Source organism: Cetorhinus maximus, chromosome 20 (genome assembly GCF_964194155.1).
Source record: "Cetorhinus maximus chromosome 20, sCetMax3.hap1.1, whole genome shotgun sequence".
Taxonomy (NCBI): Eukaryota; Metazoa; Chordata; class Chondrichthyes; order Lamniformes; family Cetorhinidae; genus Cetorhinus; species Cetorhinus maximus.
The window spans coordinates 50,153,392-50,170,617 of NC_135898.1; the positions used below are offsets into that span (position 1 = coordinate 50,153,392).

Below are 17,226 nucleotides of genomic sequence, written 5' to 3' on the forward strand. Positions count from 1 at the left end.
TCATTATCACATTGCTTTTTGTGGGAGTTTGCTGAGTGCATATTGGCTGCTTCGTTTCCTACATTACAAGTGACCATCTTCCAAAAGTACTTAATTGGCTATAAAGTGCTTTTGAGATGTCCAGTGAAAAACATTATGTAAATGAAAGTCTTTCTTTCTTATCTAAACCTGTCACAATCTTGTTCACCTCTATCAAATCTCCCTGCAATTTAATTTGCACCAAGGAAAATAACCCCAACTTCTCCAACCTAATCTTGAGGCTAAAATCTCTCATCCCTGGAACAATTGTGGTAAATTTACTCTGCATCCTCTCTCAGACCTTCACATCCTTCCAAAAGTATGGTGACCAGAATTGGACTACAGATGTGGCCTAACCAGAGCTTTATACAGGATTAGAATAACATTCATTCTTTGTGCTCAATACTTCTATTCATGAAGCCTAAGATCCCATGTTTTGCTAACTACTTCAATATATCCTGCCACCTTCAAGGACCAATGCACATGAACCCCCTTCCCTCTACCCCTGCACACTGTGCTATCCAGTCCATATTGTCAGTCCCTAGCCGTGCTGTTAAAATACATCACCTCGTACTTCTTTGTATTAAGTTATATCTGCCACTTGTGCATTCTGCTGGCCTATGTCCTGTTGCAGTCGATTGGTATGTTTTCTGTCACAGCCACATCTCCAAGCTTAGAGACATCTGCAAATTTTGAAATTTTACTCTGTATTCGAATATCCGGGTTATTTGCATATGTTGAAAACAAAGGTTCCAGCACTGAACCTTCGGTAACACTTTGTGTCTACCATCCTGATTATGTCTGATCAATCAATACCAGAATATCAAACTTGAAAGAGGAAGGTTGCAAAGTTTTGCATAGACTGGTGGGGTGAGGGTAGTAGATGTTCGTTGGCTAAACATTCGAACGTCAACTACCTGCATGCTACGCAAGGCCTATTCGACCGAAATTGTCGGTGGCTGAAAACGGTCGTTGCCCTAGCTACACCTCTCGCTGGTCAGCGATTCCTATTGGTCAGACGACTCGCTTCGGGCACCAAGAGCATACTGCGCAAGACGGTGACGTTTCTCTGGAGCGCGCACGCTTGTGCGTCGCTGGAGAAGGGCGTGACATCGAACGCGCACGTACTGCGTCGTTGACGAAAAGCCGAGGGGCGTGATCATGTGACGGGGACTCGGAGCGATCCAGAGTTTGGTGGCAAGATGTCGGTGATGGTGGAAAAGGCGGCGCTGGCCAATGGACCTCACCTTGCAGCCCGGGAGCTTGCACTGGCGGCAGGGAGGAACTACAGCTCCCAGCCCAGGCTGAGTATGTGCTCAGTAAATGTTTCATCGGCGGGAGGAAGGGGCCTGGTGCTTGTTGAAATCCTTAGGCTTGTTAAAGCCGGTCCTGAGCGCCTGAGCTTTATATGTCCGGGGGGGCCCTGGAGTGTCGGATGGTGATTTAATTTATATTTCTTTATAACAGGCTTTCGAGAATTTAAGCAGCAGTTACGTTTCAGAATATATGGTATTCGCGTTTTTAAAATTTGCATCAAATTGTTCAGTGGGCATTTCTGTATTTTGTAGCTGAGGTGTTTTATTTTGCCCATTGGCTGTCGGGCGGGGACATCAAGTTGATCCAACGCCACCTGAAAGCCTCCAAGTGTCAATGTCAACAGATTAGTCCAGTTGTCATTTTTCTTTCTTGCTACACATTTAGTTTAAGACCCGTTGCCTCCTCTGCGCGGTCTAGGCTATTTCGGGAATCCGATACCATCAGGTATGTTGCAGGATCATCCCAAAGCTTCATGTGATTCAATCATGTGACTCGAATGAAGCAAGACCTTTAAATTTGGAGACGAATGGCTGTGGTTGACGATCGTTTTTAAAGATTTTCTTCAGACTGTTTACACTGGATTGGCCTTGTGCCGCCTCAAGCTGGGGAATCGATGTAGGTCTAATTAGAGTGACGCGCTTGTTTTATTTTTAAATAAATAGGGAGCTGGTCTAATACCAAACTTCATATCTTAAACTTTAACATATCTCCTTTATAAAATATCATTATAGTAGATGTGTAGAGGAGTGTCTAATTGATTACAAACTAAGGAGTATTCAGATGCTGTTTTTCAGAGGGTACACTTTAAGAATTATTCCCTCATTTCTGACATACTACATTTATTTTGGTTCATGCCTGTATTGAATCATATGTTTAGGCACAGCATCAAGAGTATATGGAACAAAAAGAATACTGGCAAACCACCCCCCCTTATGAAAACTATTTTTAAACTGTTCTATTTATGATGATGTAAGCAGAATTGATCTTGGAAGTCCAATAGTACTGTGTTTATAATTTAATGAGAAAATGGGAAGGCACTATAATATAAAACTATTTAACTATAACACGATCAAATGTCTTTTAAGTTCCCTGGCTGCATCCAGGAGCACAGCTGTAGAGATTACCATTGCATTACTGGGCAGATTAGATTCCCTATGCCTTAATGCATAATTTAACAATCTTAGTTTAGCAAATAATGGTTAATTCAGAGTTCCTTGATCCATAATGAGGGTCAGAGTTCTGGTTGACACAATCTAGTAGAGTATTTCACATGAAGAAGTTGTGACGAGAACATCAAGAGGACACAAATTCAAAATAATTGGCGAAAGGAGTAAATGTGATTTTCACCCAGAGGGTGGTTGGAGTCTGGAATGAACTTCCTGAGAGGGTGGTGGAGGCAGGTTTGATTGAGGTATTGGATTGCTACCTGAAAAAAGAAATTTGTGCAAGGTTACAGGGGTAAGGCAGGGGACTGGGACTAAGCAGAATGCTCTTTCAGAGAGCCAGTGCAGACTCGATGGGCCAAATGGCGGCCTCCTGCACTGTAAAGATACTGTAATACTGAGAGATTCAAATGTGCTTGCAGTAATGATTGTCTTCCTGTCTTGAGCGTTACAAAAGCTGTAGTTATACCTTCCATGATACTGTAGAGAACTGACATGTTACATCTTTTTGAATGTTGCAGAATATTGGAATGGATTTGGACATTCTTGCTCATAATTCAAAGGTGTTTTTAAAAGGGGAATTATATACCTGAGAAAGGATATAATAGCATTAAAAGCAATTCATTCAACTGATTTGTGGAATGAAAGGTTTATCTTGTGAGGAAAGGTTGGACATGTTAGGTCTGTATATTTTAGAGTTTAGAAGAATGAGAGGGATCTTATTGAAACACAAGATCTTGAGGGGAATTGAAAGGGTGGATGCTTGTGGGAGAGGCTAGAACTTGGAGACACATTTTAAAAATAAGGTGTCTTCCATTTAAGATGGAGCTGAGAAATTTTTCCTGAGGTTTGTTGGTCTGTGGAATTCAGTTCCCCAGAGAGCAGTGGAAGCAGGGTCATTGAATATTTTAAAAGGCTGAATTAGATTCTTGATCCACTAGGAAGTCAAAGGATATAAGAGGTAGACAGGAAAGTGGAGTTGAGGCCACAATCAGATCAGCCAAGATCTTCTCAAATGACAGAGCAGGCTTGAGGGGCCAAATAGCCTACTCCTAATTTGCATATGTGTATGTAAAGCATTCTTTGAAGGGGTGTAGCAAGAGACCTGGGGGGGAAAAATGTCTTGTATCTACCTAAGTTTCCAGGATGATACCAAACCACTTTCAGCTGTTGGCATGCCAATGTTATTGGAAAAAACTTTATTGATATAGGTCAGTGGCACTTTTCTTGAAAGATACAGAAATTAAGAAGCTATGTCTAGGATCTCCCTAAAACTCTACGTTAAAAATCTCACTTAACCTCTCCCTTTATTTTTCTTGTGTAGCTATGCTTGGGATCTTCCAGTACTCTGAACAGTGATTTTTGTGGGGTAATAAAATTGACATTTTGAGCTTTTGGCCTCAGAGATGACAATATTTGCTCTTGCAGGTCAGAAGATGGATGTTGCTAAATTGGAAACTGAAGGTCCTAATTCTGTAGTTCCAAAATGTTGAGGAAGCCCTGTCTTCAAAAGAAAGACTTCCATTTATAAAAGCTTTTCACAACTACCAGATATCAAGCACTTTACAGCCAATGGAATACTCTCTGAAGTGTTGAAATGTAGGAAATGCAGTAGCCGATGTGTGTTCAGCAAACTCCCACAAACAGCAATGTGATAATAGCCAGATAATCTTTGTGTAATTTTGATTGAGGGATAAATATTGGCCAGGAGACTGGGGTAACCCTCCTAATCTTCTTCGAATAGTGCCTTGGGATCTTCTACACCCACCTGAGGAGAGAGCAGACAGGGCCTCAATTTAGTGTCTCATCCAAAAGATGTATTTAACTTAGTTTAAAGGTTTTGGACTGTTTTCATATTGAAAGGGGGAAGATCCAAATCTCAACATTTGAAATGTTCACTTGGATGTTGCAACAGTGAGATATATGACTACTTATTTCCTCCCTTGTGCAACTGTTGCCAAGAACTTTTATTTAGAAAAAATTGGGAAACATAGGGGAGCTTGGGAATGGGACTAGATGGCTTTTTCAGAGAGCTGGCACAGACTCAATGGGCTGAATAGCCATTTACTATGCTATAAAAGTTTATCTTATTCAGTGGAACTGAGCGGCTTAGCGGGGTTGGTTAGCTCTGTTGTCTAGATGGCTAGAGTGTGGTGCAAAATAATGGCAACAGCGTGGGGTCAATTCCTGTATTGGCTGAGTTAGTTCTTGGGACCTACTTCTGCCTTGCCCCACAGTGATATCATGGCATAAGTCATGATTAGCAACCCTTGGGGAATGTGGGTGCTGTATGGGGAAAGAGAGAGGCAGACAGACAGTCTGGAAAAAAGTTGTTTCTAGATCTTCCAAGGTCTTGCATTATTTGTTCAATCTTTTTCTACCAATGGGTAAAGTGTAAGATGTGACTGATCTGGGGCTTCTTGTTTTTTTAGGTGAATAGCCCTGCCAAGTTCATTTTTAAACTTCAGTGCAAACTCTTGTACAGCCATAGAATAATACAGCGCAGGAGGCGGCCATTTGGCCCACATAGTCTGTACTGGCTCTTACTAAGAAAGTTAGTCCTGTCCCTGGCTTTTCCTATATCTCAATTTTTTCTCTTGCAAGTCTTTATCAGATCCCCTTCTGAAAGCTACTACTGAATTTTGTGTGATTTAAAGAAGTAAGTAAAGGCAGATATTTGCCTCCCCATTCCTGGATTTCTATGGTTGAATGCATGATGCAGTGTGGGAAATTTTTGTCAACCCAAAACTCCAGCCCCTTTCATTAGCTACAGTTTTTCTGCTCAATAACTTGAGTGAGTTGTGTTCAGCAAATTGATATCGTGGCAATAGTGAGGCACTGCTTTGAAAAAATGGGTAAACATTCAGTTTGTCTTTTTGGTGGTATAAATGCATGAGTGTTAAGTATATTCTTGTGGCTATTCATCTTGTGATGAAATTTGCTGAACTGAGGCACTGTTAGCAGAATCATTAAATATTTGTAATGCAAAAGCATCATAAGGTAAATCAGATAAGGAAGACTCTTCCATTTTTTTTCACCTTACAGAATATCAACTCTACCTCTTTTGATTAAATGTCTTTTCCTTGAATGATTCCAGTGTTCTGGACTCAACTGCTGAATGAAGGGCCTTATATTGGAGTGCACCATTAGTGGAGAGGAAACAAAAATTGATGACCAAATCTAGCTTGCTTGGCAGGGTGACTTCTGTGGAAAATGTTAAGTTTTCCCTGCACCTGCAGAGGAATCATGGCCCACACTATTAGCCCCCTGACTAAAGTCAGCATGCATATGGGATGTAAGCATCTTTGTGTTGCTAATCTTATAATTTTTGCAATGTGGGATAATTTCTTCACTATTGTGCAAGCTTACTCCTGTGACTTCTAAGCTGTAAATTTAAAAGTGGTCAAAAGGGAACTGGGAAATAAAGGAAGCAGAATCCTCTATTTTCTCTTCCTTTTTCTAACATTACATTATACTGGGGCGGGGTGGGGGGGGGATGGTAGAGGGGAAATAGTGCTGTGTTCATATTGCTTGTTTAAGAAACAGCAATGATAACTACTGCAATTTGTAAGCATCATACAGCTCTATCTGGAAGCAATAAACATTAAGAATACTAAACTTAGCAAGAGTTGAAAGCAAAATACTGCGGATGCTGGAAATCTGAAACAAAAACCTAAAATGCTGGAAAAACTCAGTAGGTCTGATTCTTAGAAGAATCATACGAACTCAAAACATCAACTCTGTTTCTCTTTCCACAGATGTTGTCAGACCTGCTGAGTTTTTCCAGCATTTTCCATTTTTGTTAGCAAGAGTTGAATTGTTCTGTTCAATCTAATGTGGATAAATTGCATTTCCACTTGTACCCCTATTCATTCAGTGTAGATGTTCCATGCCACTCTGCTCAAGTGCAAAAAACTTTTCCTGACCAAGATAATTTTATCTATTAATGCAGCTAGACTGCCACTTCACATCTGAAATCTCTACTTCGGCCTTCTTGGATTCTGATCTCATCTCTCCACTGGCCCCCTCAACCAGCCATGTTTATAATTTTCCCCCTTCCTATGTCAAATCCCCTGCTTCTTACCCTCTCCCTTTTAGTACTACTCTCCCATCCTTCATTCCTGTCATAATCCAAGTATTAACTACTCTGTATGAGCCTACGGCTTCCCTCTGCTTTCCTTGGTATCCTCTTGGGACTGTTGTGGCACCTGCTGCTCCCTCTCCATGAGCAGCAACTCCAGTTGCCCTTTATTTCCATGACCCATCCTGCTCATTGTGCTTGTTTAGGGTTAATCCATACCTGAAACAAGAAAATTGGAGAGTGCATGGATTTTTCCCTTGCCTATTTGTGAATAGACTTTTCAAGTTTGCTATGCTGATGGTGCTGTACACATATAAGTCAGGGGAGTTAGGTGAAAAGCTGGGAAATATTGGACTTTCTGATAATAAACATCTTTTTAGAACTTTTGTAGTTGCACTCTTGGATATTGAAGTACATTGTCCTAATACTGTGCATTCTGTGCTTTCATATGCTGCTTTGTCATTACCTCCTATTTAGACTGTTTTATCTCTATTGCCATGACTTCTATCTGGAGATTGCTCCATATGTCTTTGTTATGTGAGATTGAGTATTTATGTGCCAGCTCCCAGATGGGAGTAGTCTTGGCAATATCAAGAGTTTCTAAACTCTAAATGTAGCATTATCAACTTCTGTGAACACTACATAACTTTGCAGTTTTTATTCTGAAATAAATACTATTTCTAAACTCTCCTTCCAAGTTCTTTGAAATCACTGTTATTTGTTCTGTCCTCCTTGGCTTCAGAGGGTCAATTAGCATGTTGCTGTAGATTAGAATTTGAAAGAGCACATTTAAATTTAAAAAATGTACTATTTGTGCTCCGAGAATGAAATTATTTGGATGAGGGAAATGGAGTGTCAGATTTTTTCTTACCGATAACAGTTGGTTAGCTTTGTTTCAAACTTTTTTCTGTGCTCAAAGCGTGCTGCCTGGAGAAGAATGGAATGTTTGTACTTTGTTACCACCACACCTGATTGGATATTTTCAGATTTATAACAACTTGCATTTTAAGAATGCCTTTAACACACAGAAACTTTGGAGAAATATGAGTGGATGGCAAGCTTGGTTAAGGGGCAAGTTTTACAGAGAACTTGAAGGAGAAAAAAGTAGAAGCATTTAAGGAGGGAACCATGGAGAGTGCAACTCAGGTGGCTGAGAACACGGGGTAAAGGAATTGGGAGATGGGGAATGGGGAGTTTGATTGGGTGGGGGGTGGTGAGTGATGGGGTCCAAGAGAAGCTTGTACACCTAGAGGAGTAACACAAATGGAGGAGAACAGGGCTGTGGAAGGATTTTAACACGAGAACAAACATTTTTAAATTGTAGGTCCAGTGTATGCTGTTCAAGTGCAGAATAAAGATTTATCTACTTTTAGATTGAAATTACCTTAATTTATTAAATAAAATGAAAAATTTCACCCCACTGCTTGTGAAAGGGCAGTGTGCCACCCAACCCTGCTTCATCTTTAAAACAGTTCTGTATAAAGTTATTGTTAACTAGAAGAATCTAAATATAGCACTTTGGTTCCTATGAATTTAGGAAGTCATTTTTTTAAACAGTCACGGCTGGCAAGACCAGTATTTATTGCCCATCCATAATTGCCCTCGAGAGAGTGAGCCACCATAGCAATTTATATGGTGAATGTACTCCCAAGGTGCAGTTAAGTAGGCAGTTCCAGGATTTTGACACAGTGACAAAGGAATGATGATATATTTCCAAATCAGGATAGTATGAGACTTGGAGATTTTGGAGGTGGTGGTGTTCCTATGCATTTGTTGCCCTTGCCCTACTAGATGGTACAGATCACGGACTTGGGAAATGTTGTCAGAGAAGCTTTGAGTTACTGCAGTGCATCTTGTAGCTGATACCACCAAAAAGTTGATAAGGGGGAAAAAATGGAACACAGGAGTAAACTAACCAGGAATATAAAAACAGCTAGTAATAGCTTTTACCAAGTTTATTAAAAAAAGGAAGAGAGTAGCTAAAGCAAACAGGTTTCTTAGAAGCGAGACAAAATAAATTATGGGGAATGAGGAAATGGCAGAGACATAGAACAAATATTTTGACTGTCTTTACACTAAAAGACACGAGTTGCATACGAGAAATAGAGGGTAGCCTCAGTGCTAAAAAGAGTGAGAAAATTAAGATCAGCAGAGAAAAAGTACTGGAGAAACTCAGACTAAAATCTGACAAATATCCAGAACCAGATGGCCTACCTTCTAGAGTTATAAAAGAGAAGATGCAGGGATAGTGGATGCATTGACTGTGATTTTCCAAAATTCCCTAGATTCAGGAATGGTCCCAGCAGATTGGAAGTTAGCAAATGTAACCCTGCTAGTAAAAGGAGGAGGGAGAGAGAAAACAGGAAACTACAGGCCAGTAATCCTGACGTCAGTTGTCAGAAAATTGCTGGAATCTATTATTAAAGAAGTCTTAACAATGCACTTTGAAGGCAGTGCACTTTGAAAAATATTGTATCATCAGGCAAAGTCAGCATGGTTTTACGAAAGGGAAATCATGTCTGACAAATTTATTGGTGTTTTTTGAGGATGTAACTAGAAGGGTAGATAAAGAACCCAGTAGATGTAATATACGTGTAATATAAGGTGCCACACAAAGGTTAATGGGGGAGAAAAAGGTTCATGGAGTTGGGGTGATATATTAGCATGGATAGAGGCTTGGTTAACAGACAGGAAGCAAAAAGTAGAGATAAATGGGGCATTTGCAAGTTAGCAGGCTGTGACTAGTGGAGTGCCGCAAGTATCAGTGCTGGGGCCTCAGCTATTTACAATCTATATTAATGACTTAGACAGAGAGGGAGAGTAATGTATCTAAGTTTGCTGACAATACAAAGTTAGATGGAAATGTAAGCTGTGAGGAGGACACAGGCTGCAAAGTGACATAGGTTAAGTGAGTGGGCAACAAGATGGCACATGGTATATAGTGTGGGGAAGTGAGATTATTCACTTTGGTTGTAAGAATAAAAAGGTAGAATATGTTATAAAGGACCTGAAACTTGTAAATGTTGATGTTCAGAGGGACTTGGATGTACTTGTACAAGGAACACAAACTTAGCATGCAGGTACAGCAAGCAATTAGGAAGGCAAATGGCATTTTATTGCAAGAAGATTGAAGTACAGGAATGAAGAACCCTTGCTATAATTGTACAGAGCTTTGGTGAGACCATACCTGGAATACTGTGTGCAATTTTGGTCTCCATATTTAAGGAAATATATACTTGCATTGGAGCCAGTACAGCAAAGGTTCACTAGATTGGTTCCTGAGATGAGAGGGTTGTCCTACGATGGGACTGAATAAATTGGGCCTATATTGTCTGAAGTTCAGAACAATGAGAGACTATCTTAAATATGCAAGTTTCTCAAGGGGCTTGACAGGGTAGACACTGAGAGGTTGTTTCCACTGGCTGTGGAATCTGGAACACGGGCATAATAGGTTGATCATTTAGGACTCTAATTGGTTGCGAATCTTGGAATTCTGTACCCCAGAAGGTTGTGAATGTACCATCATTGAATATATTTAAGGCTGAAATAGATTTTTGGTGTCTCAGAATCAAGGGATTCGGGGAGTGGGCAAGAAAGTGGAGTCGAAGTCCAAGATAAGTCATGATTGTATTGAATGGTGGAGCAGGCCCAATGGGCCTTATGGTCTATTCCTTCTATCTCTTGTTTTGTTATGTTTTTGCATGCACTGCATGTTGCGTTGGTGGTGGACAGGGTGCCTGCTTTGTCCTGGATGATGTTGAGCTTCTCAAGTGTTGGAGCTACATTCATCCTAGTAGGAGGAGAGTATTCCATCACACTCATAACTGTGCCTTTATAAATAGTGGAAAGGCTTTGAAGAGCTGGCAGGTGAATCAGTTAATCACAGAATATTCAACTTCTGACCTCTTGCAGCAATAGTATTTATGTGGTTGGTCAAGGTGACACCAAGATGTTGATAGAGATGGATTTGAGGACAGTGATGTGATTCCGTGTCATGGGGAGGTAGTTTGACTTTCTCTTATTGGAGATGGTCAGTGCCTGGCACTTGTGCAAGTGTTAGCTGCCATTTATAAGCTCTTGCCATGTATGTCATATAGGTCTTGTGGCATGCAGGCAAAGACTGCTTCATTGTCTGAGGAATTGCAAATGGAGCTGAGCACTGTGCAATCATCGGTGAACTTCCCCGCTTCAGACCTCGATGGAGAGAAGGTTATTGATGAAGCAGCTGAGGATGGATGGGCCTTGGACACTACCCTGAGGAACTCCGGCAACAATGACTTGCAGCAATGACCTGGGCTGAGATGATTTGCTTCCAACAACCACAGACATCTTCCTTTGTGCTAGGTAGGATTCCAGTAAGTGGAGAGTTTTGCTCTCAACTCTCATTGACCTCCCTTTTGTTGGGCCTCCTTGATGCTACACATGATAAACGCTGCCTTGACGCCAAGGGGAGTTACTCTTGCCTCACCTCTGGAATTCACCATGCTTGAACTAAGCCTAGTGGTCCTCGATGAACCCAAAGTGAGCATTGGTGAATGCTTATCGGTGAGTAAATGATTCTTGATAGCACTGTTGATGACCCCTTTCATTGCTTTCCTGTTAACTGATCGGGCAGGAACCGACCAGATTGATTTTGTCATCCTGTTATTGCGCAGGATATACTAGAGAAATTTTCAACTTTGTTGGTTGAATGCCAGTGTACCGGAACAGCTTGGCTGGAGGTGCAGATGGTTCTGGAACATAAGGACGTTTGGGGGACTTTTCTTTATCCAGTGCGTTCAGCTGTTCCTTCCTATTGTATGGAGTGAATTGAATGACTGACGTCTGTGATGCTGGGAACATCAGGAGGAGGCAAAGATGAATTATCCACTTGGCACTGTAGCTTTGGGTCTGAAATCCCATATAAGCCAGACTGGATAAAGATGGAAGATTTCCTTAAAGTACCACTTGAATTTTTATGACAATCTGACGGCTTCATGGTTACAGATACTAGATTTTTATTCTAAAATTATTTAATTTGCAGGCTGTCATGGTGGGATTTGAACTTGCACCTCCAGATTATTAGTCCAGGCCTCCTGTTCAACAATAAGTAGTCTAACCGACATGCTAGTGTACGCACTGATGATGAGGATTATTCTAAAAATATTTAACTCGTTTTATTCTATACTGAGTATCTAGCATTTATAACTTGTGCTGGGAAGGAGTGTGATTTTAGGAATGTAGCTCGCTGACTTTACTTTTATCACGTAAATTGACACCTTTTTAGTAGCCAAGGAAGATGGCTTCAATGTAAGAAATATCTACTTGGAAATTTTAGGCAAGTTCTTGTATGCTTCCAAAAGTTACTTATTTTCCTTTTATATTCTAGTTTAGTCTTCCCTTGATTTATGAATGTAGCACCAGAGCAATTTGTTGACCATGACAAGCTGCCCACTATTTTAGTTAAATAATGTAGCACATTATTATGGACTCTCATGGATAAATAAATACATTATGCAGATTTTTGTGTGCATATGCTAGGAAGGAAAAAATGCATTTAATTAGCCCTTTCACATTCTTGATATGAGATCTCGACTTGTGCAAGGGCACGGGGTTTCAATTTAACATCTGACCTGAAAGATAGCACCTCTGACAATATAACACTCCCTCAGTGGTATACTATAGGATTAGTTTTTGACCTATGTATGCTCAGATCACGAGAATGGGGCTTGAATCCATTACCTTTCCTTCAATATAAGAATGGAACTAAGACAAGATTGGCACTTTAAGAGGAACTCCTCTTTCTGAGTAAAAATAGTGTTCTCAAACTTGTATTTGCGTGATAAATTACAGTACTGGCTCATGTTTTGGTGCTCTTACCTTGTTGCATTGTTCGAATGCCCATATGCAAATAGTTTATACTACATAATGGATGTATTAAATATTTTGTTTGAATAGCATAAACTGATATTACAGCTACAACTAATATTGTAACATTTTTTTTATCACTGCATTCAGGTAATTGTTCTCAGTGCAGAGACTTAATGTAGTGACTAACTGAGCCATATAGACAGGGGCATCCTAAGCTTTATCCTTCAACTGTGCTGCTCACTGGAAAAACAACAAGGTGCTGTCCCATGACTCCTACTGCATATGCACAATAGTAGACCTATTGAAGCGGTTCAGCTCACTGCAACTTCTCTCTCTTTCCTCCTCTCTCTCTCTCTCTCTCTCTCTCTCTCTCTCCCTCCCCCTCCCTCCCCTCCCCCCCCCAACCCACTCCCCTGCCACATTCCATCAAAATAGCCTGGCACAATCCACACACTATTGCTAGATGTGTGAAGTACTGAATTGCATCCATGGAAATGTATTCCATGAAGAAGACAGCATTTTAAAGGGGAAGAGGGGAAAGTAAATTGTGAGGGGGTGGTGGGGAGGGAGAGAAGGGAGATGAGATGTCTCCTAAAAGTTGAGTGCCATGCACATATGGTTAATTTTTAAAATTCATTTACGGGATGTGGGCTTTGCTGGCTTGGCCAACATTTAATGCCCATCCCCAATTGCCCTTGAGAAGGTAGTGGTGAGCTGCCTTTCTAAACTGTTGCAGTCCCTGTGGTATAGGTACACCCACAGTGCAGTTAGGGAGGGTGTTCCAGGATTTTGACCCAGTTACAATGAAGGATCAGCGATATATTTCCAAGTCAGGATGGTGGGTGGCTTGGAGGGGAACTTCCAGGTGGTGGTGTTCCCATGTACCTGCTGCTCTTGTCCTTCTAGATGGTAGCGGCCGTGGGTTTGGATACTGCTGCTTAAGGAGCCTTGATGAGTTTCTGCAGTGCATCTTGTAGATGGTACACACTGCTGCCACTGTTCCTTGGTGGTGGAGGGAGTGAATGTTTGCGGAAGGGGTGCCAGTCAAGCAGGTTGCTTTGTCCTGGATAGTGTCAAGCTTCTCGAGTTTTGTTGGAGCTGCACTCATCCAGGCAAGTGGAGAGTATTCCATCACACCCCTGACTTGTGCCTTGTAGACGCTGGACAGGCTTTGGGGAGTAAGGAGGTGAGTTACTCACCACAGAATTCCTAGCCTCTGATCTGCTCTTGTAGCCACAGTATTTATATGGCTAGTTCAGGTCAGTTTCTTGTCAGTGGTAACTCCCAGGATGTTGAAAGTGGGGGATTCACGATGGTAATGCCATTGAATGTCAAGGGGTGATGGTTAGATTTGCTCTTGTTGGGGATGGTCATTGCCTTGCACTTGTGTGGCATGAATGTTACTTGCCACTTGTCAGCCCAAGCCTTGATATTGTCCAGGTCTTGCTGCATTTTTACATGGACTGCTTCAGTATCTGAGGAGTTGCGAATGGTGCTGAACATTGTGCAATCATCAGTGAGCATCCCTAATTCTGACCTTATGATGGAAGGAAGGTCATTGATGAAGCAGCTGAAGATGGCTGAGCCTAGGATACTACCCTGGGGAACTCCTGTGGTGATGTCCTGGAACTGAGATGATTGACCTCCACAGCTATCTTCCTTTGTGCTAGGTATGACTCCAACCAGCGGAGAGTTTCCCCCCGATTCCTATTGACTCCCGTTTTGCTTGGACTCCTTGAAGCCACACTCGGTGAAATGCTGCATTGAGGTCAAGAGCGGTCACTCTCACCTCACATCTGGAATTCAGCTCTTTTATCCATGTTTGAATCAAGGCTGTAATGAGATCAGGAGTTGAGTGGTCCTGGCGGAACCCAAACTGAGCGTCAGTGAGCAGGTTATTGCTAAGCAAGTGCCGCTTGACAGCACTGTTGATTACACATTACACCACTTTACAGATGATCCTGAGTAGACTGATAGGGCGGTATTCGGCTGGGTTGAATTTGTCCTGCTTTTTGTGTACAGGACATACCTGTAATACAGGTAATTTTACACATTGCTGGGTAGATGCCAACATTGTAACTGTACTAGAACAGCTTGGCTAGTGGGGTGGCAAGTTCTGGAGCACAAGTCTTCACTATTGCTGGAATATTGTCAGGTCCCTTAGCCTTTGCAGTATTCAACGCCTTCAGCTGTTTCTTGATATTAAGCAGACTGAATCGAATTGGCTGAAGACTGGCATCTGTGATGCTGGAGACCTCCAGAGGAGGCCAAGATGGATCATCCACTCAGCACTTCTGGCTGAAGATTGTGCCATGAGGTTACAGGTTGTGGCTGAGTCCAATTCTGCAGCTGCTGAGCCCACAGTGCCTCATGGATGTCCAGTCTTGAGTTGCTAGACCTGTTGGAAATCTATCCCATTTAGCACAGTGCTCGATGTGAAGATGGGGCTTTGTCTCCAGAAGGACTGTATGGTGGTCACTTCTACCAATCTGTTATGGACAATGCATCTACGGCAGGCAGGTTGGTGAGGATGAGGTCAAGTATGTTTTCCCCTCTTGTTGGTTCCCTCACCACCTGCTGCAGACCCAGTCTAGCAGCTGTGTCCTTTAGGACTCAGCCAGATCGGTTTGGTGGCGCTACTAAGCCACTCTTGGTGATGGACATTGAATCCCCTAACTAGAGTACATTCTGTGCCCTTGTCACCCTCAGTGCTTCCTCTAGGTGGTGTTCAACATGGAGGAGTACTGATTCATCAGCTGAGGAGGGGCGGTATGTGGTAATCAGCAGGAGGTTTCCTTGCCCATGTTTGACCTGATGCCATGAGACGTCATGGGGGCCGGTGATGATGTTGAAGAATCCGAGGGGAACTCCCTCCCAACTGTATACCTCTGTGCCGCCACCTCTGCTGGGTCTGTCCTGCCGGTGGGACAGTACATACCCAGGGATGGTGATGGTGGTGTCTGGGACATGATCTGTAAGGTATGATTCTGTTAGTATGACTGTGTTGCTTGACTAGTCTGTAAGACAGCTCTCCCAATTTTGGCACTAGCCCCCAGATGTTCGTACGGAGGACTTTGCAGGGTCGACAGGGCTGGGTTTGCCTTTGTCTTTTCTGATGCCTAGGTTGATGCTGGGTGGTCCATCCGGTTTCATTCCTTTTTATTGATGTTTTAGCGGTTTGATACAACTGAGTGGCTTGCTAGGCTATTTCAGAGGGCATTTAAGAACCAACCACATTACTGTGGTTCTGGAATCACATATAGGTCAGACCAGGTGAGGATGGCAGATTTCCTTCCCTAAAGGACATTAGTGAACCAGATGGGTTTTTATGACAATCTACAATGGTTCCATGGTCATCATTAGACTTTTAAGTCCAAATTTTTATTGAATTCAAATTTCACCATCTGCCATTGTGGGATTCGATCCCGGTTCCCCAGAGGATTACCATGGGTTTCTGGATTACCAGTCCAGTGACGATACCACTATGCCACTGCCTCCCCAAACAGCAATTGTCACGGATGTTCTGCAACAAAGAGATTTGTACTACAGTACATGCAGACATCTTATTAAAAAGACATAATAAAATCAAATTTGCCCTCGGAATGTTAGGCTCTTTTATAATGGGGGGGAAATATATGTCTATTCATGCTTCTGTGAAATGAAGTGAATTCTGTTGCTTTTAATGTAACTTTTTTTTATTCAGTTGAAAAGGGGTAATTATAAGAGTCTTAACCTATGTTCTGTTACACATATTGTCGATAGAATAAATAGACTGGGTTGATTGTCATGTTTTTCTCTATTGTAATCTGGTACGTTCTCATTATGTCAGTTCTACTTTGCACATGATTTCACTAGAATGAGTGGATTTCACTGAAGCCATATAGCATAATTGAGCAGATGGTTGGCTTTACTTAGTGCAGAATTTAAACGTCTGTATTGTAGGATACATGAAAAGCCTTCAGTTTCGATCTAGCTGTTCTTTGCTGTATCTCTTACAGTGCCATCAATGTGAAAATGGAAAATAAATCTGAATATAAATTGTCCCATTATCACTTGATCAATGTTGTACATCTTTGTTTCCCCCATTTTCTTTATGTAGCATGTGATTTGTTGCCTGGAACAAGGAACATAAGTGCTTGGGTTCATTCCTGGGACACAACTGCAATGCAAGAGGAAAATATTTTTATAATAAAAGCAAAATACTGCGGATACTGGAAATCTGAAATAAAAACAAAAAAACTCGGCAGGTCTGGTAGGATCTGTGGAGAGAGAAACAGATTTAACATTTCGAGTCCAATATGATACTTCCTTGGAACTCAGCTCTGAAAAAAATCTTTTTATATCCAGACTTTTTAATAATTTCTGAAGTGCAACTCTCTTTATAAAAAATAAATAACAAACCAGGCAAAGAAGTATAGCAAAAATGAGATCTGAAGATCATTTCTCAGATTTGCAATGTGCAATGATGCATTATATTGTTTCATGCTTACAAAGTAACAACTTGCATTTATTATATAACACTTTTAATGTAGAAAAATATCCCAAGACAATTTATAGAAAGTGTATCAGACATGAGTAGTGGAAAATAAGATTGAAGAAAATAACTTAATCATTCCAATTTATATTAAGAGAAGTGATAGCATAGGGTATTTCTAAGAAGTAATTTTCCCAATAAGATCTGCATTTCTGTTATTTCCTATTGTTATAAATGTTACATCAGGACAGATTTCTGGCTATAATTTTGTTAAGGTCTAATAACATTCGGAGAAAAAGTAGTGTAACACACATCAGAACAGT

At 41.3% G+C, this 17,226-nt stretch overlaps 1 protein-coding gene across 1 annotated transcript in view; it reads left to right on the forward strand.

The window, feature by feature from the left end:
* The first annotated feature begins 1,160 nt into the window (after window positions 1-1,160).
* The window catches only part of atp6v1ba (ATPase, H+ transporting, lysosomal, V1 subunit B, member a), a 64,553-nt gene continuing 48,487 nt past the window's right edge, over window positions 1,161-17,226 (forward strand). The window contains exon 1 of the mRNA XM_078564659.1: window positions 1,161-1,326. Coding sequence (XP_078420785.1) covers window positions 1,221-1,326 — 106 coding nt within the window. The 5' untranslated portion in view covers window positions 1,161-1,220. The remainder of the gene's footprint in view (window positions 1,327-17,226) is intronic.